The following is a 24448-nucleotide window of genomic DNA, read 5'->3' on the forward strand; positions in this document are numbered from 1 at the left end:
CTTTCTTCAGGATCTTCCCATCTCAGGGATCAAACCTGGATATTGTGCACTGAAGGCAGATTCTTTATAGCCTTAGCCACACAGGGAAGCCCCCAAACAAACAAAAAAACAACAATCATATATACATAACATTAATTACATGGTGTTACTGTGAGGATTAAATTAATTAACATATCTAGATCAAACTGCCAACATCTGTTGGATCATAGAAAAAAACAAGGGAATTCCAGAAAAACTTCTGCTTCATTGACTATGCTAAAGCCTTTGACTGTGTGGATCACAGCAAACTGTGGAAAATTTTTCAAGAGATGGGAATACCAAACCACCTTACCTGCCTCGTGAGAAACCTGTATGCAGGACAAGAATTAACAGTTAGAACTGGACATGGAACAATGGACTGGTTCAAAATCATGAAAGGAGTACGTCAAGGCTGTATATCATCACCCTGCTTATTTAACTTATATGCAGAGTACATCAAGAAAAATACCCGGCTGGATGAATCACAAGCTGGAATCAAGATTTCCAGGAGAAATATCAATAACCTCAGATATGCAGATGATAAAAATCCCATGGACTGAGGAGCCTGATAGGCTGCAGTCCATGGGGTTGCGAAGAGTCAGACACGACTGAGCAACTTCACTTTCACTTTTCACTTTCATGCATTGGAGAAGGAAATGGCAACCCACTCCTGTGTTCTTGCCTGGAGAGTCCCAGGGACGGGGCGCCTGGTGGGCTGCTGTCTACGGAGTCGTACAGAGTCGGACACGACTGAAGCGACTTAGCAATAGCAGTAGCACCACCCTAATGGCAGAAAGTGAAGAGGAACAAAAGAGCCTCTTGATGAAGGTGAAAGAGGAGAACGAAAAATTGGCTTAAAATTCAACATTTAAAAAGCTAAGATCATGACATCCAGTCCTATCACTTCATGGAAAATAGATGGAGAAAAAAATGGAAACAGTAGTAGACTTTGTTTTTTGGTGCTCCAAAATCACTGCAGACAGTGACTGCAGCCATGAAATTAAAAGATGCTTGCTCTGTGGAAGAAAAGCTATGAAAAACCTAGATAGTGTATTAAAAAGCAGAGACATCGCTTTGCTGACAAAGCTCCATATAGTGAAAGCTATGATTTTTCCAATAGTCATGTATGGATGAGAGTTGGGCCATAAAGAAGGCTGAGTGCCAAAGGATTGTTGCTTCTGAACTGTGGTGTTGGAGAAGACTCTTGAGAGTCCCTTGGACTGCAAGGAGATCTAATCAGTCAATCCTAAAGGAAATCAGTCCTGAATATTCATTGGAAGGACTGATGCCGAAGCTGAAGCTCTAATACTTTGGCCACTTGATGCAAAGAGCCGACTCACTGGAAAAGACCCTGATGCTGATACAGACAGGAGGAGAAGGGGGCAACAGAGGATGAGATGGTTGGATGGTATTACTGACTCAATTGACATGAATTTGAGTAAACTCTGGGAGTTGGTGATGGACAGGGAGGCCTGGCATGCTGCAGTCCATGGGATTGCAAAGAGTCAGACATGACTGAGCCGCTGAACTGAACATCTAATAAAGGATAAGCATAATGGAATCTTCCATCACAGAGATAAAGCAACTCCTGAAGAAGCATGACAACAGTTTCTGACTATAAATAATACTAATGGAGCTGCTGGCTAAATACTATCTTGCAATAATATTATTTACATGTGTTCTGAAAGCAAACTGAATCAACTAATGCTATTATCCAGAGATTCAGCAAACCAAGGAACTCACCTCAACTTTTTCTGATCTGAACACAAATTTTAAAAGTCATAATGAGAAGCTATACTTTGATGGAGACATGACATACATTTCTCAACCAAATAAATCAGTTCAGTTCTGCTCAGTTGTGTCCGACTCTTTGTGACCCCATGAACTGCAGCATGCCAGGACTCTCTGTCCATTATCAACTTCTGGAGCTTACTCAAACTCAACTCCATCGAGTCAGTGATGCCATCCAACCATCTCATCCTCTGTTGTTCCCTTTTTCTCCCGCCTTCAATCTTTCCCAGCATCAGGGTCTTTTCCAATGAGTCTGCTCTTCACATCAGGTGGCCAAAGGATTGGAGTTTCAGCTTCAACATTAGTCCTTCCAATGAACACCCAGGACTGATTTCCTTTAGGATGGACTGGTTGGATCTCCTTGCAGTCCAAGGGACTCTTCAAGAGTCTTCTCCAATACCACAGTTCAAAAGCACCAATTCTTTCGCACTCAGCTTTCTTTATAGTCCCACTCTCATATCCATACATGATTATTGGAAAAACCATAGCTGTGACTAAGTTGGCAAAGTAATGTCTCTGCTTTTTAATATGCTGTCTAGGTTGGTCATAACTTTCCTTCCAAGGAGTAAGCGTCTTTTAATTTCATGGCTGCAATCACCATCTGTAGTGATTTTGGAACCCAAGAAAATGAAGTCAGCCACTGTTTCCCCATCTATTTGCCATGAAGTGACGGGACTAGATGCCACGATCCTAGTTTTCTGAATGTTGAGCTTTAAGTGAAGTTTTTCACTCTTTTTCATTTTCATCAAAAGGCTCTTTAGTTCCTCTTTGTTTTCTGCCATAAGGGTAGTGTCATTTGCATATCTGAGGTTACTCTTATTTCTCATGGCAGTCTTGATTCCAGCTTGTGCTTCATTCAGCCCGGCATCTCGCATGATGCACTCTGCATGTAAGTTAAATAAGCAGGGTGACAGATGCACTCCTTTTTTGATTTGGAACCAGTCTGTGTTCCATGTTCAGTTGTAACTGTTGCTTCTTGACCTGCATACAGATTTCTCAGGAGGCAGGTAAGGTGGTCTGGTATTCCCATCTCTTGAAGAATTTTCCACAGTCTGTTGTGATCCACACAGTCAAAGGCTTTGGTGTAGTCAATAAAGCAGAAGTAGATATTTTTATGGAACTTTCTTGCCTTTTTGATGATCCAGTGGATGTTGGCAATGTGATCTCTGAGTTCATGGTTCACGTACTGTTGAAGCCTGGCTTGGAGAATTTTGAGCATTACTTTGCTAGTGTGTGAGATGAGTGCAACTGTGCAGCAGTTTGAACATTCTTTAGCATTGCCTTTCTTTGGGATTGGAATGAAAACTGACCTTTTCCAGATAAATAAGTAAGAAACTATTTCAACTTCAAAAGAAGATTGAATCTATTTCCTCACAATTTCCCCAAGTTTCTCTGATGTAAGTATCATAAATAAAATTTACATTTCAAATTATAGAATTTGTGAGTAAATATATTTTTTTCACGTTAACCTTATTTATCTCATAACCAAAATAACACTTGTTCCTTATAGGAAAATTCTATATTTATACATGGAAGGATTATATATTCAAAGTGTTCTATATAAGTATAAAAAAAAAAGCAAGACTTACTAGCCATTTAAATACTTTTCTGAGAATGTAATTAAGACACAATGGGGCAATTAAGGAAAATTATCACATACAAATCTCTAGGCTAGACAATAAGATACATGAAGGCTATCATTTTTATTGCTGTGTTCCTAGCCCTTGATACAGAGGCTGGCACACATTTACATGCCGTAAAGAGACCTACAGAACAAATTTTTTAAAAAATCCTTTACTTCCTTAAAATACTGCTCATCTGAAGTTTTAGCTGAGCCCTCGAAGCTGCCTGGGCACACACATGCACAGTTGCATGGGGCTTCTTCATTTAATGCACTCCCACCAGGTTCTTGAGATCCCCAGTTTTTGAACAAGGAGCCCTATAAATTATAAGGTTGGTCCTGTCTAAGACTTTCTAGGACATTTAAGGTTACTGTATTAATAAAACAGAATGTTTTCCAATCATTTTTTCCACGGCACATTTATTACATAAAGAAAGAAATCTGGTTGGATAAAGTTCATACCTCCTGTCAAGGTTAATTTATTTCACTGTGTTGCAATCATGTTATGCACCTGCTGTTACACAAGACCAGAGCTTCTCAAAAGCAGGGGATAGCACTTCACCTTCTTTCCTTCACATTTTACGCTGTAAAATGGCATATAGTATGTGACCATAAACTGAGTTAATGAATTAATAAATAATTATAAGTCATTAACCTCCAAACTATAAAAACTTAGGTCTCAAGAATGGTTATGGGGAAAATATTCAAGTCCATTCTGGCACATGAAAATATAAAGTCACTTTCTCTCACCATAACATCACCAATGCTCAATGCTCAATGACACCATCCTTATGGCAAAAAGCAAAGAGGAACTAAAGAGCCTCTTGATGAAAGTGAAAGAGGAGAGTGAAAAAGCTGGCTTAAAACTCAACATTCAAAAAACGAAGATCATGGCATTGGGTCCCATCACTTCAAGGCAAACAGATGGGGAAACAATGGAATAGTGACAAACTTTATTTTCTTGGGCTCCAAAATCACTGCAGATGGTGACTGCAGCCATGAAATTAAAAGACGTTTGCTCCTTGGAAGAAAAGCTATGACCACCTAGACGGAATATTAAAGAGCAGGGACATACTTTGCTGACAAAGGACTGTACAGTCAAAGCTACATTTTTTTTCCCAGTAGTCATGTATGGATGTGAGAGTTGGACCATAAAGAAGACTGAGCACTGAAGAACTGATGCTTTTGAACTGTGGTGTTGGAGAAGACTCTTAAAGAGTCCATTGGACTGCAAGGAGATCAAACCAGTCCATTCTAAAGGAAATCAGGCCTGAATATTCATTGCAAGGACTGACACTGAGGCTAAAGCTACAATACTTTGGCCACTTGATGCAAAGAACTGACTCACAGGAAAAACCTCTGATGCTGGGAAAGATAGAAGACAGGAGAAGCAAACAACAGAGGACGAGATGGTTGGATGGCATCACTGACTTAACGGACGTGAGTTTGAGCCAGCTCTGGTGATGGACAGGGAGTCCTGTGTGCTGTATAGTCCGTGGATTCACAGAGTTGGACAAGACTGAGTGTCATGTCCAACAACAACAACAATGCTCAAAGCCAATCCTGCAAAATACAGACCAACAAGTTCTCATGAGATTCTCTAGATAGCCTTTCCATTAGAGGGCAATGTTAATGGTGGAGGGCAAGGCTATTTGTCAATAGTTTTTGTATCATATGACATGAAACCTATACATGCATGCTAAGAGACAAACACTTAAAAATTCTGACCAGCTGGCTATGTTACATACATTGTCATAACAGAGCATGTAGGAAGGTCTTGAAAACTGCCTTGACCTGACAAGAGATCGATTTTTTTTTTTTTTTTTTGATAATTGGTTGGTCAGTCAGTTGGTCAGTTTGCCTGTCTGTCTCTCAAAAATGTCCTTTAAAAACTCTGGTCAAAGTGTCCTATACCTGCTGAAGAAGTGACAGCAGCTGCTGTCACTGATCATACTAAGTTCACTTCAACATCAGTGTTCTGGTAATCACGTGGGAAGGAACTGAAGAGAAGAGGCCAGCAGTGTGACTGGCCAAGGGGGATTTAAACCAATGTAAACCCAGTTTCCATCAACTCCAGGAGGGTTAAACAAATGTGAGCTAGCGTGGGTAATGCAGAGACTTCACATAGAATCCAAAGTTCTGGCCTCCCTTAGAAAACTAGAAGGTACCGTAACACTGAGCAGCATTTGACTGTGACCACACCTCAGTCTGCAGCACTTGCCATCACTGCCCGTCCTGTGCTCAGCGCTGAGGCTGTGAGGTGCTGCCAGCTACCAGCTTGTTTGCACATACCTGGCACGCTTCAGTCATTTTTGCTGCCTGCCTGGACTCTCTCAGCTTCCAAGTTTTGGTCAGAAACTTGCTGGAACGCTACTGTGATAGTTTGAGAGCACAGGGGTGAGGGCCTAGATTACTAAAATAGTCTTTGAAATTATCTAGTTCCCTCCGATGCATCCTACTGATGAAAATGATATCAATGAATAACACATCACTCTAAGAATGTCATCGCCCTTCTCAAAAAAGTCTCAGTGACGCCCACAGCCAGGGTAGCAAAGGTTTCCTGTAAAGAGCCAGAGAGTCAATATTTTAGAGTTTGTGAGCCATAGGGTCTCTGGGACTACACTGTTGTTGTAGCGTGAAAGGAGCCCTACAATGATGCAACTGAACGGCAGTGCAATGCTGCGTTCTAAGAAACTTATTTACAAAAGCTGGCTGTGAGGTGGATTTGGCCCATAGGCAGTAGCTCGCTGACGCTTGAACCATAGTATGTTGCTGCTGTTGTTTAGTCACTAAGTCATGTCCAACTCTTTTGTGACCCTAAGGACTAATGTCTGTCAGGCTCCTCTGTCCATGGAATTCTCACGTCAAGAATACTGGAGTGGGTTGCCGTTTCCTTCTCCAGGGATCAAACCTGCATCTCCTGCACTGGCAGGTGGATTCTTTATCCCTGAGCCACCAGGGAAGCCAGAACTACAGTATAGGATCCAGAAAATTCCTTACTCTGACACTCAACACTCCTCCTGTTTTAAATGTAGTTTACTGGTCTATCTTACCTTTTCAGACCCAGATCTAGTTTAATACTATCCCTGGGCAAATCACTTAACCCTTCAGAGCCTCAATTTCCTCATCTGTTAAAAGTGGAAATAGGGACTTCCCTGGAGGACCAGTGGTTAAGACTCGGGGCTTCCGCTGCAGGGGGTGCAGTTTTGATCCCTGGTTGGGAAACTAAGATCTAGCGGGCCAAAAAAAAAAATTTCTTTTTAAGTGGAAATAATATCACACCTAAAAAGCATAATTGCTATGAAAACTGAAGAAACATATTCTCTATGATTCCTGATCAAGCATCCTTTCCTTCACTTCACTTCACTCCATGTATTCCTGTCCTGGTCAAACTTCTCACTCTTCTTTGTACCAAGGCTCTTCTCTCCCCTGCATCTTGCTCTGACTGTTCCCTCAATGACTTTTTTACTCACTTCCATGTGTTCAAATTCTTCCCATTCTTCTAGTCCCGGCTTAAGTGCCAGTGTCATGAAAGCTCCCTTCATCTCTCTTAGTCAGAAGTAATTGCTCTTTTCTCAAGCAAAGGGGCACTTTGCCCCTCTCTTAAGGCACTTAGGAACTTTTCCTCTCAGGACTGTAGAGGTGTCTTATTTCCCTTAAACTACTGGAACCACTTGAGGACAGTCATTATGCCTTCTGCATATCTGAGTGTCCCCCCTGATCCCACACTTAGCAGTGCCATGCGCCAGTCAGTTGTTAGCAAATGTCTAGGTGACAAATGACTTGCACTGACAGTTTTTACCCCCTTCCTTAAACAAGCCTAACTGTTTAGTAAATACCCAAAAGTTGTAGAGAAATTATTTTCTGCATTTAGCTTTGGGGAAGAAAATAACACATAAAAGCATTAAAAAATCTAGCTCCAGTAAATCTAGGTGGTTGGGTCCTACATACGGAAAAGGAAAGGATGCTCAAGGCCACCCAAATGTGCTAAATATTTATACATATCAGATTATGTACACATTCCAGGATTCCTGAAAGTATCACACTGTTTTGTCCCCAAGGAGACTGAGGCTCCGTGAGCTTATACAACTTTTCCCAAGTCTGGCATCTGCCTTTCTCACTTATGAGGTAAGAACTTTTTTGCATTCAGTCAAAGAACTGGTTAAACAATTTCTAACCTCCCCGGCTCCACTGCTCATGGACTTATTTTTGGTCCTGGCCTAGATCTTGGTTCTATTTTTGTTTCTTGTCTAAATATTTACACTATCACACACAGTTGCTCATGATTACTCATAGGAGAATACCTAGACTTGATTTCAAAGATTACATCTCACATCCTCTAAAAAAACATCTGAAATATAGGGAGAAAAACATACAAACAAGTTAGAGAAAGAAAAGAACTATGAATTTACAAATGCTTTAGAAAAATTGATTTTTGAAAACCTTTTCTTCCTTCTTGTTGTAATGTATCTCTAGAGACTTATTGAGGGCCACAGTAAATTTCAGTTGCTGTCAAAGGTTACTGGGGAAAGACGTGAATATGAGACAGGGCAGTGACATGTGTCCTCTGACAGTCCTGCTCAGTCTTAATTCCATAGAAATAATTCACAACCTTGGATAGTTGGGGAGGGAATTCTGTTTCTACTCCTTGGTTGCAGAGGAACTTCTGCTTGCATGTAGAAAGCGCCAAGAAAATATTACTCCCATCCTAAATGAAAAGATCTGAATAATGGACAATTTCACACTTTTTCTTTAACCCATCAGACAGCTGGGTTCACAAGGCAGTTGACGGAACTATATTCCAAAGAGTGATATGTCTTTCCATTCAAAGGCTCAGATTCTCCACACTACAGCCTCCTTTTCTGGGAGATCTTAAAACTGGACATACTTTGGAGTTTCCACAGGCTAGATGTGTATTCCTACAGCTGAATGAAACCAACTCAGAACCCAGACTTCCGTGAGACTGAAGAAGATGTCTTTATTCTTTTGACATCTAATTTTTCATTGGTTCACAACGTACAAGGCAGAACACACCGAAATCGTCCTGAACTTTATAATAACAGATGTGCCTTCATTTTTAACCATAGGGATTGGGCATACTAGCCAACCAAGAAGTAAATGAGATACAGAAGATGGGGTAGAGTGTTAGGCTGTTTCATACTCCATGTCACTAATGGAATAACCAATGACTTAGAGTAGCATTTCCAAACAGTCTTCCAAAATACCTTAAAACTCAGCAAAGGTGCCTCAGGAAAAGAAGGAAAAGTGAAGGATTCTCTTAACCCAAGCATTTGCAAGACTGCTTCAACCAGAAAATTTTATTTAATATATTGAGGTTCCATGAATGTTTTCATTTGTATAAAAAACGAAAAAGCTCTTAAAAAAAATGAAAAGTTGGAAAACCCTAATGTATGGAACTCAGTGGAACCCACTGAATCTCCTGGGAGAAGGGGAAAAAAACGACCTTCTTGTCCAGGAGAATGAGAGCCAAGAAAAGTCTTCTTCTTAAAGAACTGTCTAGGGATCTCTGGGAGATAAAGAGCTGATTAAGAAGACAAGGCCTCTCCAAAGAATGATTCTTCTGACAGCCATAGCCACCAGATTCCAGCTTTGGGGCTTCAATAAAATATCAAAGCTTTAAAAATCAAAACACAGCCAGTTCTGCACTCTCCCCTACTTGATACTTTCCAGAAATGTTCTAAGCCTAGAAGATCAACAGCCTCTGACAAAGACTCACAGACAGGCATTGTGGGGACAGATTCAGAGGAGCTGAAATGTGGGAAAATTAAGTGCCCATGGGAGCATCCACTTACTTCCCTGTAATAAAGACATTACATTTCATTACGATTCATTTTCTTTGTGTTTTTGTGCTGGAAAATTTAACTGATCTTCCTGATTTCAGCCCTATTCTACTTTTCAATTTCTGTTCACTTCCTTTGCTCTTAATACCTTAGACTGGAGATGAAATGAATCCAATAGATTATACCCTAAGATTCCTTCCAATTTAATTGACTGCAATTAACATTTTCTTTGGGTCATCTGTACTTCTCTGTTTCCTTTCTTTCCCATTACAAATAACTGTCTGAATCGTAACAAGACTGTCAGCCTATTAACCTCTGAATAAGTCTTATGTATAAACCTAGGTTATATTTTTAATTTAAAAAGTCACATAGGCAACTCACTGGTGTCTGGACATAACTGATCTCAAATCATAGCTTAGGTTGAAATCTACACTCTAAAGAGTGGGGTTAATTTCAGTACTTAAAAATAAGTAAATGTTCCAGAAAAGGCTAAACCATGGAGACAATAAAAAGATGAGTGGCTGTGGGGCGAGAAGGAGATCTGAATAGACAAAGCACAGAGGGGTTTTAGCACAGTGAAAAGCGCTCTGTATGATGTCAGATGTTATAATAGATTATATTACTACACAATTTGTCAAAACTCAGAAAATGGACAACACTACCAGTGAGCCCTAAGCTAAAAACTATGGACTCTGGGTAGTTATGGTGTGTCAATATATTCATCTTTGGTAAAAAAAAAAAAAATGTCATTATGATGAGTGACGTTGATAATGGAGGAAGCTATGCATGTGTGGGGACAGGAGAATACACGGGAGATCTCTATAGGAAATCCACCTATCTCTCAATTTTGTTGAAAACCTAGAACTGCTCCAAAAGAATGAAAAAATAAAAAGGTAGATGGCTCCCACAAATTACCATTTTGTTTTAAACACTTGTTGGTGCGATTTGTTAGAAATTCTCTAGATGATGATGATGAACTCATTTCAGCAAGTAGAAAATAGATAGCCTGGTTATATTAGCAGGACATACTTGTTAATAACTCATTCAACTCTTGTAATGTTAACAATGGGACTGAGGAAGTGATGCAGGATTACAGGGGTACAGTTTTACTTATAGTGCCGCTAGCTTCAAAGAGGAAGCTCTGTTATCCATCCAGGATGGTGTGACCTAGAAACATTAACCACTGCATGACTCACACCATCTACACATCCTCACTGAAGATTTTCCAAGTCAATGGCTCTGGGAACATGGGTGGATGAAGGCAAAGAAAAGAGCGGCATTACAGGAACATAGTTCATGAAATTGAAATGCACATTGGTAAAAGCATGAAATCTGACCAGCTGTAAAGTAAACCTGTTTAAACAAGACTTAATATCATTCATCACTAAAGAGGTCAAAATAGTCTAGAAAGGGAACACAGCAGGCTCTGAGCGCCAGTATGTGTAGTAATTAATGGGTGTCTGAGTCAGTGTGCTGCCGTGAATAACACCCAGAAAGACAGGATAACAAAAACTAAAGATCCAAACAACTATGTCACTAGGCTTATGCTAAACTTCAAAAACATGTGAACCAGAATCTACCAAGTATGAGCGTTCTTCATTCTGGTGGCTATTCTGAAATACACAGAAGAACACGATCAGCAAAGGAACGTGAGAAAAACATTCCCTTGTCTGTGGCCTCGTAAATTCCAGCCTGGACCTCTTTGAAGGGTGGATAAGGTTTTTGTGGGATGGAAAAGGTATTGGCACCTACTGAAGATCATGCTTCTAAATAAATGTCTTGCCAGTCTGGCTTCCCAAGGTGGGTTGGCCTTACCAGTCATTATTAGGGACACCTTCTTCTATAAGTAAAGCGCTATTATAATAAAGTGCTATTTTTATGGTTTCCCTTTAGGAGAAAAGAAACAAGAGACACTATAAGAAGCTGCAGAGATGAAATACCAACAGATTATTCACTCCCCTGCCATGATCTCCTTGTAGCTTTGCACTAAGTAGCGTCAGGTCAAGGAGCAAAGAATACTATTCAAAGAGACTTTGGGGAAGCCTGGGAGTGGCTTGATTGCTAAGAAAGTTCAGTTGCACATAGTTTCTGGTACTTTAGATGGAGAAGGTTGAGGGCAACATCCTGATATTTTCCTCATTAGGCTTCCCTGCAGCACAGATGGTATTAACATCATAGGGATTGTTTTTAACATGATTTTAGGTGTTGCTCCTTCCAGCCATTGCCTAGTAGCCTGGACATTAGAAGGAAGGTATGGGCACTCTATGGAGAAGGCAATGGCAGTACTCTTTTCCAGTCCTCTTGCCTGGAAAATCCCATGGATGGAGGAGCCTGGTGGGCTGCGGTCCATGGGGTCGCTAAGAGTCGGACACGACTGAGCGACTTCACTTTCACTTTTCTGCATTCGAGAAGGAAATGGCAACCCACTCCAGTGTTCTTGCCTGGAGAATCCCAGGGATGGGGAAGCCTGGTGGGCTGCCGTCTATGGGGTCGCACAGAGTCGGACACGACTGAAGTGACTTAGCTTAGCTTAGCTTATGGGCACTCTGTGGGATTTCTCTACATCTTTTGATACTCCTTAAGTGTCCATAGGTACTGTCCTCAGTTCACTGAGTCAGGACATTTCTCCACACGGTGGGTAGGAGGGAGGAGGAGAGGGCAAAGGTCCAGCTTGGGTTCTAAATAAGTAAGTGCAATTGGGGAAATCCGCGTAGGGGTTGTAGGAACTGCCCTATTTCTACCTGCCTTGAGAACACTCCATGAAGTGTGTTTCTGAATTCTTGATAAAACTACTATACAGAGATAATAGTTATGAAAGCCAATGAAATAAAGTCACTCTTTATTGTCAGTAAAGAACCAAAAATACAATATATGTATAACTGAAGCACACTCCACCTGAAACTAACATGATATTGTAAATCAAATATACTTCAATTTAAAAAAAAAACCTACAACACAAAGAGTAAACTCATCATCTCCTCAATGTAAACAGATATTTCTCCCTCACTGCAACAGCTGATGGCAACATCATGAACTCGTCTATGTGGAATGTTTCCGAAGGGTAAGAAAATAAAACTCCAAGAGTACAGCCACAGACAATATGAAATAATGAAAGTAAGTCAAAGTGAAGTCGCTCAGTCGTGTCCGACCCTTTGCAACCCCATGGACTAGAGCCCTCCAGGCTCCTCTGTCCATAGGATTTTCCAGGCAAGAATACTGGAGTGGGCTGCCATTTCCTTCTCCAGGGGATCTTCCCAACTCAGGGATCGAACCCGGGTCTCCCACATTATAGGCAGACGCTTTTACCATCTGAGCCACCAGAGAACTAGGAACTCATATGAAATAAAGGGTAGCCTCAAAATCATTTATCTCAGGCAGGCAAGCAGGGCTACAGACTTGGGACAGGCACATACCCTTCTATGCTCATTCCCTCTTCAGAGTCTGACCATTGACCCTGACTAACCCTTCTATCTCCATGGTCCCCAGGCCAGTCTCACTAGCAGCCATGGTAAGACAGACCAGCCAGAAAGTAAGGCAGGTCTTAGACTTAAAAGACAGCTCCTTACACATCAGAATCTAGCCTCTCAGTGATTCCATGATAAATGAGCCCATCACTTCCACTTCCTACATTTGACAACTTTCTCTACCTCATTCCTAAGATATTTTTCTATTTACAATGAAGGAAGTCCTCCTAGACACCGCATTTCACCAGCTACACAATCAGTCACTTGATAGCTTTTGTGGGTTATCACTAGTAGTACCCAAACACACTTTGACTTCAAATGATTAATTGCAGAACAAAGGCCGCTTCCGTTTGCAGAGTGTCTCCCCCAAGACACAGGGGAGTGGAAGTAGGGGGGTCCTGGACTTGCATTGGAATGCAATGATCAGTTAAAGCCAATCACTCTGCACTTGGTAGACGAAACACCCTGAGCCGCTGGGGTGATTTAGGTGCAGAGTGAAAGGTAACAGCATTGTGTTTCCTTGTTCAGGGAGAGGCGTCTGGGAGACAGCTTGGAAACTCAAACCGGCCCTGGGACATAAATCTGCAAGTTTAATTGCAATGCACTGCTAGTCCTTGGAAGACATTTCCAGTCCTGATAATGAAGACATGCACGTGCTTGTAGATGTCCCCTCCTCCTTTGGTTTTGAAACCTTTACCACCAACCGAGTCTCACCAAAAACTGGAACTGATCAGAGCCTGTTTGCAGGGGTGACTAAAACAAAAAGGGAAGGAAGCAGGGGAGATTGGGTGGAGCAGGCAGCCTTTCTGGCGCCCCTCAAATTATACTACCCAGGCAGCCCCCCATTCCATCCATTCTCTGCCCAAGGCAGGAGCTGTCAGGAGTCCCACAGATAAGCAATTTAGAAATATTCTAGCTGAATGAAGGAGATTTACTTTGGGTTTCCATTGCTGTCTGCCAAGCCAGGGAAATAGAGTGTGGACAGATGCTCTCAAAGGTTCTTATGTGAGCGCTAAAGAGGTTTGAGGCTTGGCACAGCCATGAATCCTAAAGATCTTCACTTCCTTTTTTTTTCCTAGTTTTTTTTTAAGACAAATTGAAAGTAATACAGTCAAGAACAGAGAAGGTGATTGTTTTACCCTAATAACTGGTCTTTCTTGTTTTGAACATGTCTATCCTCTTTAACCAAGCTATAAAGATTTTAGATACTTGAGCAAAAGCAACCCATATGGGATATGTTTGGGGAATTCTACCACCTAAGTCTAAATAAATAAGATCTCTCATCTATCAGCAGTCGACAGCAAATTTTGTAATCAATTTCAACATGCCAAACGAAAACACAGTGATTGTTTATTTGTTCAACAAATATTAATTGAGCACTCACTATATATGAGGGAATAGAAGACGCCAAAGAGAGAACAGGGGCTTCCCTGGTGGCTCAGAGGTTAAAGCGTCTGCCTGTAATGCGAGAGACCTGGGTTCGATCCCTGGGTCGGGAAGATCCCCTGGAGAAGGAAATGGCAACTCACTCCAGTATTCTTGCCTGGAGAATCCCGTGGACGGAGGAGCCTGGTGGGCTACAGTCCACGAGGTCACAAAGAGTCGGACACGAATGAGCGAGAGACTTAAGAGAGAACAAATAAGTATGGAGGCATTGCTCTTGTCTTGTGTGTGTGTTAGTCACTCAGTCGTGTCTGACTCTGAGACCCAGTGGACTGTAGCCTGCCAGGCTCCTCTGTCCATGGAATTCTCCAGGCAAGAATACTGGAGTGGATTGCCATTCCCTTCTCCATTGTCTTTTAGGGCTTATGATTTATTTGAGGGGAAAATGTCTATAACAAAATGAATGGAGAAGAAATCACTAATACCCAAATTAAAGAGACAGTAACCATCTCTTTCCTCCCTCCCAAATTTTGGAGGAAAGATAGCTCACAGAGATCAGAGAAAGCTTTATGAAGGAGGCATTATGTGATCACCAGGTTAAATTCTTTCAGAATAGGAAGCTTCAGAGCACTTAAGAAGGAACAGATATTTTAAAAATATGTGCTTAAATCAAGCTGATTAAGTGGTGCACGTTTATGTTAGGGGATTGATTGAACATAGTGGGACTCCCTGGGAATATGAACTTCTTCCTCCCATCTCCAAAGCTGACCTGACAGATTTCATCAGGGGATGAAGCCAAGGCATTTACTGAAGCAACCAAACACAAACTGTGTTCTTGCTCGTCCTCTCTATGAGGAGCTTGCTAAAATGGCAAGTCCCTAGGTTCTGTCCCTCTGGGATTCTGATTTGGTAGATCTGACAAAGCTCTCCAGGCGATTTAGAAGACGTGCCAAATTTGGAAGTGACTGATACCCAGCATTCCCATACAGGCTTCTGAATCTCTTCTACAACTTTTGCAGAGGGTGGCCCTTTTGATGGCTAGCCATCTTCCCAAAGTGCCCCCTAGCCCCCTGCCCCTGAATGAGGCAGATGAGGGTATGGGAAATGAGGCTGGAAAATAGGCTAAGGTAAGTTTTGGACACTCATGCTCTAAGTTGGGAGAAATATAGAATTATTGAAAGAGCTCAAGCTTTAGTTGTCACATAAGACCTAGGTTCTTATCCGCATCCTGTACCTTAGGAGTGAAACTGTGATGCTGGCAATTCATTTACTCTCTTCTCTGCTTAGCTGTACAACAGTAATATACCTTTTCAGGGCTGTTGTAAGGCTCCCAAAGTTAATACATATAAGAACCAATCATGGCTGATTTTCTTCCTTTTATTTCAGAACAGAATATGCTTAAATAGGAGTATGTTTAAGGAAACAGATGTGGATTCAACATTGTTAATCAGCTATTCCCCAATACAAAAAGTTAAAAATAGATATGTTACAGCTAAGTATAAATAAAAAGAAATAGATATGGTCTAACTTCTGTTTTAAAAAGATAACTGGATACAATACTATGCGCCAATGAAGAGGAAATAGAGAAACTACAGGCAGAGAGGCGAGTCAGAGAATGTAGCAGTAATCCAGGGAGACAGAAGGTCCTGAACTAGGGCAAAGTCACTGAGAAAACAGGGTGGAAAAGAAGCCACTGAGGAGGCAAAGCTGAGAAGTTTGCAATGGGTGGAAAGTGAATCTTGTAGTATTAGTACGATTCCAGTCTCCAGCCTGCCACTGAACTAGTGGGAGAGAGAGAGGGAAATGAATTTGTTGCCTAACCAAAGAAAGGGAGCCTCAGAGGAGTAGGCATACTGAATTGCAGATGAAGGCTGGGCAGCCTGTGGAAACGCTCAGTGTGAAGTAGGAGGTTTGAGTCCAAGACTTAGAACTAAGGTTGGTTCTGGGTAAGATGACTGGGCAAAGAGGTAATCAGTGAAGTTGTGAGAATTATTGGGATTAACTAGGGACAGAGTACAAAGAAGAAAAGAGGAACAGAGATCCGAACCCTGGGGAAGATCCACAGCAGGAAAAGAGGAGCTGATGGAGGAGATGGAAGAGGGGTGGGCGCTTTGCAGACGGAGCCCCAGAATACCCTGAGACCACCTTCAAGATGGGAGAAAAGAGCATCAGTGCCAAAAGCTAGTAGTGGCAAGAAGGCAGCTGCTCGATTCCACAAATGGGAAAGGTGGCCAAGTCTGCCAACGGTCTCAACATTCATTTCTCCTGCTCTCTTCAGTAACAGAAATCAGGGCTTCCCGGGTGGTTCAGACAGTAAAGAATCTGCCTGCAATGTGGGAGACCCAGGTTCGATCCCTGGGTTGGGAAGATTTCCTGGAGAAGGAAATGGCTACCCACTCCAGTATTCTTGTGTGGAGAATTCCATGGACAGAGAAGCCTGGTGGGCTAGGGTCCATGGGGTCACAAAGAGTCAGCCATGACTGCGTGACTAACACTCATCAGTCTTTAGCTGGGCCCTGGCTCCTAGAAAAACCTGCATTACCTGGTCTCCCTTGCATAGAGCTGTGAGACTAAGTTCTGCCTAGCGAAATCTGCGTACCTTTCAGGCCACACCCTTTAAAGGAAAGGGTGTGCCAGCCCCTTCCCACTGACAGGAACTCAGAGCTGGTGGACATCATGCGAGCTGCCTTTGGCCTTGTGAATAAGGACCCCACCTAATGACGGTGGTCAATCTGGACCCGGATTTCTAAACAATTTACACTCAGATGGTTATGCAAAAGTAAAATTTACTTTGGTCTTTGTTATGGCAGCAGAGGCTTCATCCTTACTGACACAGAAAGGAGTGTTATGGAAAAGAAAGTGAGGAAATGAATATAAACTCTTCTTTTAAGAAGCTGGAAGGAACAGGAAATGGTTAATTTCCAGAGGAAAGAGGATCAAAAGAGGTGTTTTAGTTTTTGAGAATCAATGATCCCATAATTTTTACCATTTAAAAATCTACACTCTCCTCTCCTTATTCATGACATATCTTTAACTTTGCATAGTGGTTTTAATGTTTTAGCTTGGGAAATAAGCAGGTTTAATTCTTTGTGATTAGGATAATCACACATTCTGTTTATAAGTTAACTTGTTGGGACATATGCTGCTGCTGCTGCTAAGTAACTACAGTTGTGTCTAACTCTGAGACCCTATGGACTGTAGCCCACATTTACCATTTGTGTATTTGTAAACAAAAGGGGTCCTTTAAAATATGAAGTTTCTTAGCAGTTGTGTATACGTGTTCAGTTACTTAGTCATGTCTGACTCTACGACCCCATGACCCCTTGTAGCCTGCCAGGCTCCTCTGTCCATGGAATTTTCTAGGCAAGAATATTGGAGTGGGTTGCCATTTCCTTCTCCAGGGGATCTTCCCAACCCAGGGATTGAACCCGGGTCTTTTGCATTGCAGGCAGATTCTTTACCACTGCGTCACCTGGGAAGCCCCTTTATAGCAGTTAAGTGTATATAAATCATTTAACCACATAACAGAGGGCTGGGGAAAAGAAAGTTAACTTGTTAGACATTACTGTAATGATCATGATTCAATAAATAAAAATTTTAGTTTATGGAACTTTTTCCAGGAATAACTTTATCATATAAAGAGAGGAATTCTTGTGATGTCTACACTGCAATCAACAGCTTCTTTGTGGGTTGAGTGATGGCCACTCCAAGTCCCCAGCTCCTGGTCCTAAAGTGACCTGAGCAGTGGGGCCCTGAGAACAGCTCTGGGATAACCCCACAACAGCTCTGAACCATCTGCTGCCAAGGGTATGGCAGTTGCATAATTAACCATAATTGCTGCAACTAGTACACTTAAAACAAAAATTCTGTTGTTATTTAGCTGAACTTAAAACACCCCAACTAACAGTCCATTCCCCCATGGTGTAAATTATAGTTATGTATATAACAAAATGTCTTATTTGCATTTCATGTAAAATTTACCAAACTCCTTATTCACTCATTACTCAGCCATTATGGGTTTTTAAATGGTACTTTTAAAGTTTGCCTTGGCTCAGGGTTGAATTATTTGTCAAGACTTTATTCCTGGAGTCATGACTCCCCTGGGACGTCTTTACCTTTTGCAAATTCATAGCTCATTTTGTGGGTAGCAGTGGTTTGTGGCCTCTATGTGTGCATGTGTGGGCATATGTGGGGAGCAGTCTTAACATATCCTAGAGAGTGGGAAACTTCATAAGGAAGAGTTGTATATGCCAGAGTAATTAAACAGGAAAAAAGAAAAAAAGCAGAAAGTGAGTAAAGAATAGTCAATGAAGGTAGCAGCAAAAATTAAGTTACATCCGTGCCACTATGCATATGGTTCAGATAACCCATTGATTTAATAAGTGGAAGAAACATGTGTTACAAAAAGTCACTGAATGTTTGCATGTCAAGAGACACAAATACAAAAGTGAATGAAAAGGCAAAATTGAACCAAAGCTGCTTCTGAGAATAAAAATCTTGATGAACTTTCATAAACCAGCAAATGCAATGTCGGATGCAGATAAGCAGAGGAAAATTTTGTGTGTGTATACTTTTAATGACAAAAATGTGGTCTTCAAGACCAACCTTAGTAGTTTAGGGGAGGAGCTAAAGGTATGAGCCCAGGTAGCTGTTGACAGTCACTAAGGCCAAGAGGACAGTGGAAACTCTGCCCGTCTCCAAAGCTCTCCCCAACTCACCACCAGACCTTGGCTTGAAATATATTTTGGTCCAGTCCCCTATGAGCTCAGGAACAAAGGTAAAGGACATTATCTCAGAAAGAAAATGCACAATTTCTCAGAATATTACAAAAAAAATAGTTTATTGATTCATAGAGATTTCAAACCAGAAAAGATCTTAGTAAGCATTTAGTTCCTGCCTCATCCCAATATACACCTTTTACAAATGTGATATTTGGGTCCCCCAGGCAATAAGCAACTGGCCCAAGATCATAAAGTAGACTAATCGCATAAAAGAAGTCACTTTTTATACTATGGAGCACTGCCAGTACTCAGGAAGGGGAGAAGAGCCTGGCACATTTCACTAGAGGGTAAGTTCTAGTACTTGGGCGGCATGAGGACTGGGTGGGTCACAGACTGAGGTCTAGGGAGCGGGGCACTCTGAACCTGTGTCCAGTCTTAGAAGCTTGCCATTTCGGCCTAATAATGGCTTGCATGACAAGCAAAGTTTAATGTCATTATATACCATCATATAGTAGCTCGCTCTTCCACTGACAGAGTTAATCGACAGATAAACCATACCCCCAGTTAAGTACTGCCTCTTCTACTAAAATACCGAATTGTGTCCTGACATCAGCTTTATAATAGGGTTTGTCATTCATTTGTAAGGCACAAGCATACTGAATGCTTCAATCAGTCACCTGTGGTTTAGACATTGTTCTGGGCCTCATGCAGAGTACGTGTTACCCTGCAATGGAGTTGCAGCATTCAGTTTTGCATCAAACTAATGTGCATTCAAGGAGACCATGTTAAGCAGAACAAGAAGCAAATATCGTCTGTCACCTAAAATCGACTTCAAGTGGCCTAAAGTCGGTTTCAAAATTTCCATTTCATTTGGAAGTGACTTTGTCCCTTTGAAAATACTATTATCGATCCTTAAGTTTTCCCAATGACTTTTGGGGATTTTAGTTGGCCTTCAAACACATCTGAAAATGAAGTAGGATGAAGTTATTGGATCCCAAACTATAGTTTTTTTCCCTAGTAATTACAAGCTATCAAGTTTTCATTTGGTTATGAACTTAATTTTTGAGGATGTTTTCATATTACGTTATGCTGAAAGTGAAAGTATTAGTTGCTCAGTCATTTCCGACTCTTTGTGACCCCATGAACTGTAGCCTGCCAGGCTTCTCTGTCCATGGGATTCTCTGGGCAAGAATACTGGAGTGGGTTGCCATTTCCTTCTCCAGGGGATCTCTCTGACTCAGGGATTGAACCTGGGTCTCCTGCATTGTAGGCAGAATCTTTACTGTCTAAGCCACCAGGGAAGCCCCCTGACATTTAGTGTTGTTAGGATTTATTGGATTTCTGGGAAAAGTACTATAAAAATGATAACATCAAACATCATTAAATATAATATTAGAGCAATCATATTGTTTCCCATCATTAAAGCAGTCATATTGCTTCTCATTTGATTATAATAGAAGAATTCCAGTTAGTTCTCCTATTTCACCATAATGAATGTGATGTCAATAGTTTGAAAGCTAAAACCCTTAGCAGATATAGAGAACAACTGAAAAATCCCTCATTTCACGAGAAAACCCCAGATATTACCAAGTTTGTTTTAAACTGGATGAGCAATAATACATATGATGTGCTAAGGTTTCTTAACATAATGATTTTTGTAAACAAGCTGCTTCCACAAATATTTTATGAGCCACCATTAACTTTCAGAGATGTTGTTTTAGGTTGGAAACCTTGGTGATCTATCTCACAAAGCACGGCTGGAATGAAGAAACCCCTGAAACGGCTAGATGAGATCTGAAAAGGGTCCCGGGAAGTCATGACCCTTTAAAGGTGTTGGTTTACAGAGTGTGAAGTGGGCAATTCACCAGCTATACCCAGGAAGCAGCACAGCAAGTGCCCATCACTAGGAGGACAGGTCATTCTGAAGGGCAGTTGGAACCTCCGCAGGCCCAGAGTGAGTGTGGTCCAACTTCTGTGTTAGGGAAAAACTCCATTTGGAATATGGTTCAGTATTTCAATAGTAGTTTATTCAAGTGAAAAGCGATTCATTACCCTCTCTGCTGGTTTTTTGGGACTATTTTCAGGGCTCCAACGAAAAGGATAAATTCATTAAGGGCTATGATCAAAACCTAAGATGTAAAATCTCAAGCAAAGGCATGACATTCAGGGGCCGCTAAGGAACTCCCTGGCCTTCGGGTGTGGACGTGGAAAGCTGACTGGCCTGCTGCTACCTTGTTAGAGACACAAGAACTTGGCTCTGTCACTTTTCTGAGGCTCACAAAATAGAATGCATTCCACAGAAGCTTATTTTAGCTTAAAGGGCTAAACAAGAGCTTGCAGGGTGAGAACAATGGGTTGGATGTCAAGATTTTTAGGATTTTTTTCATGCTGTTATCAATAATTTATTTTCTTAACAATGTCACTTAACTTTTTTCTGCTTCCACTCTATAATGGATATACTTGGTTTAATTCCCATGTTCCAAAAGAGGTATGGTGGGAAGAAGATATGTTGATACACATTTTTAAAGCTCTGTGACTTCCTTAGAAAGCAAGCATATAAAAAAATTCCTGGAGAAAATATTTACAGATTTAGTATAACTGAGTCAAGAAATCTCTAAATTATGAGTCCTTTAAGGTAGCTTTATAAGGTAAAGAATATTGGTGTACTGTATGTGTGTGTCTGTATGTGTATAGCTATATTATATATACACCTTTTCTCTGATTCCAAAGTAAAGAACAAAAGTATTAAAATTTGGACTTTAGGGTCTCAATGTTTAGTGAGATAGAGATGCTACAATTAAACCACTTCCCTTCATTTGTTGAATTTTTGTCTCCAACTTCACTCTGAATGACACTCTCATACATCTGTTCTGCAGGAGTAGTAGCAAGACCTGTTTGAAGTTTAAATCCATGACACCCTTTGTAGAACAGTGGCAACCTGATCAAAACACTGATCAAGCAGAAATGCTTTTTTTTTTTTTTCCTGATCAACAGGGCCAAATGCAGTCTTTCTCTAAGGAGAACGAACACACACACTCTCCCTATATTCAGTGCTGAGGTTTTCCTTCTACCCCCAACTAATAAAATCAGGAGGCTGCAATGAGGCGAGCGGCACGCAGTTTGATGTCCTCAGCAGGATGCGGGGAGTCAGAAGTGGCGCTGTAAATCCAGAGCGGGGCTTCCACACCGTGTTAAGTGTGGCCCGACTCTCAGAGACTTCCCTTTGATGCAAGTTCAGTATATTAATGGGAAAAGCATTCACTTTTATTTGTCTGTACTGTCTGCGACAGCAAGGCTGCCTCATTTAGCTTGGGCCGACATGAAAATACACAGAGAAGCAATCTGTTGCAAATTAGCACAGCTCCCCTTTCATTTACTAGCTAGTAATTGGAAGGGGTTAAGAAAGTGTAACTTATCAGATCACGTGAGAGTATCTGCCTGTGTGGACAGCAAGCCCTCCCACCCCCACATTTCCTTATAAACTTTCAATAATCCTTCCCTGACGTCCACTTGATCTGAAAGGCAATACTGACACGGGTGAAATGTACACGCTTCGTTAGGGTTGAGAGGGTGGTTCCCTAGACTCCCAGTGTTAATCAGCCTATTAGAACCTTACCTTTCTTTAGATATGTTTTTACTCTCCCGTTTCCAGATAGTCTTGAAGTCACTGCAGAACTCGTACCACACCATAAACACGTAGTTGGGTGTGATCTCCTTCTCACCAGACTTTGGCTTCATCCCAAAATATCCTACTGTTGTTTCAAAACTGCAAATGTAGAGGAATAATAAACTGTGAGGTGGAGGGTGAGAAGCTGTCAATGCCAAAACCCATTAGGAGAGAAGACACACAGAACTCCTCGCCGACCCCCCCCCCCCACCCCAATATCTTTTCTAGCTCAGAAGCCCAGGCTTAGCAGTCATGGTGGCTTATGCTAAGCCTAAGTATTGAAGCCAATTTTCTAAGAAACTCAACATGATTGGGGATGCTCTTGGACACATCTTATCTGCATAAAATCAGCATGAATAGTTTCAGGGTGTACATAGGTAAAAACTTGGGTTTGTTCTTCATCTCAAATCCGTGTCATTTACCCACTCTGTGTTATGCTGAAGGATTACACGAAACATTGATGCCATGTTGGTTCTGTACTGCTAGCAGTGAATAGTGAGAGAGCCTGCAGGGAATTCTCGATCTGTTGAGTGCTTCATGGAAGATAAAGAGACTATTTTATCCTTATTCTGGCATCTGCTGGCTTTGTAATCTTGGGTCAATCATTCAACACTTGACTCTCAATTTTCTCAAGGGTAAAATAAGAGACTTAGACTATATGATCTTTAAGAAGGCTACATTTTAAAGCTTATCATGATATAAGAATACAAATCACCAATGTACAAAAATACATATAATTGAGGATGTAGTAAGGACTGGAGGAAAAACCATTTTTGGTCTTAAAAATGATCTCTAATCTGGGTTGGAAAAGAACCCAGGTTTTATAAGGGTGATTCCCAGATATCACCAAGAAACTCCTGACCAACCCCATGGAGGCTTGTTCCCAGATGATTACCCAGGCCCCCCAAGCAGCCCTTCTTGGAGCCACCAGCTTTGCAGCAATTTATAGCTCTGCACTCAATCCTTCCCCCCACCCACTCCAAGCCCCACAAGCTCATTTGCCATGAGCAAGAACACTTAAATAAATGGCCCCCTTTTCTAGGGTGTTGGAAACTAATCAAAGCAAGAATGACTGGCCAGGGTTTATTACTCAATGCTCTATCATCTGTTCAGACACAGTGTTTTTTTTTTTCTTGTGGCCATCCCGAATACGGAGTTTCTAATGGAACTCTATTCAACAATGATTGTAAAACCCTGAAGCCCCGTTACTATTATGGAGCATACTTTCATCTCGTTCTCAGTTATTGGGCAATATGTATCTCATAAGATTTTATCACATTTCACAGATGAACTGTTAATTGATTCCATGGCTATGATTAGGCGAGATCCAAGCTGGAGCTGCAGCTCTGAGTCCCATAAATTCTTTGTGCTTCTGTAAATAATAAATCTGTTTTTAATGCAAATTAAAACTACTGGTCAGGGAATTTTGGCTCTCAGTTATTAAAAGACTAGAAGTGCATAGGTGGAGAAAGGCAATAACTGCAGTAATTTCTTAAGGGACTCTCTTATAATTCCAAACACACATATTTCAGAGCAAAACCAGAAAGGAGCAATGTCCACTTTTGCTCAGACATGACTCCTAATTCTACGGCAGTCAAAACACTGATAAAACCCAATGTACACTCTACAGCATATACTTTTATTTCATTCAAAATGTAAACTACATTGATTGTTTTATAGCATGGAAATATGTACGGAGAGAGTTCTGCAACCTAAAGGAATAGTCCATGAATTTCTTATGGAGTCACAGGGCTTTAAAACTGGAAGGGATTTTGGGTCAGTCTGTCCAATGTTCCCATCTTACAGATGAGAAAATAGAGACCTAGAAAGACTGAATGACCTTACTCATTGGCAGAATTGGGTCTACAGAATCGTTTCTCGGTGAAATGCATTTTCTGCTCTATCCAGCCTTCTGGATACTTATACTCACTGATACATGCATTTAAGAAATAAAACAGTCAAGTTTTAGTTTGTTTCCACTT

The 24448-nt window shown here is 41.2% G+C and overlaps 1 protein-coding gene across 2 annotated transcripts in view; it reads right to left on the reverse strand.

The window, feature by feature from the left end:
* The window catches only part of FMN1 (formin 1), a 434454-nt gene that overhangs the window by 6004 nt on the left and 404002 nt on the right, over nt 1-24448 (reverse strand). For both annotated transcript variants that reach the window (XM_068965008.1, XM_068965009.1), the window contains one exon: nt 22416-22565. In XM_068965008.1, coding sequence (XP_068821109.1) covers nt 22416-22565 — 150 coding nt within the window. The remainder of the gene's footprint in view (nt 1-22415; nt 22566-24448) is intronic.

Source organism: Capricornis sumatraensis, chromosome 2 (genome assembly GCF_032405125.1).
Source record: "Capricornis sumatraensis isolate serow.1 chromosome 2, serow.2, whole genome shotgun sequence".
Lineage (NCBI taxonomy): Eukaryota > Metazoa > Chordata > Mammalia > Artiodactyla > Bovidae > Capricornis > Capricornis sumatraensis.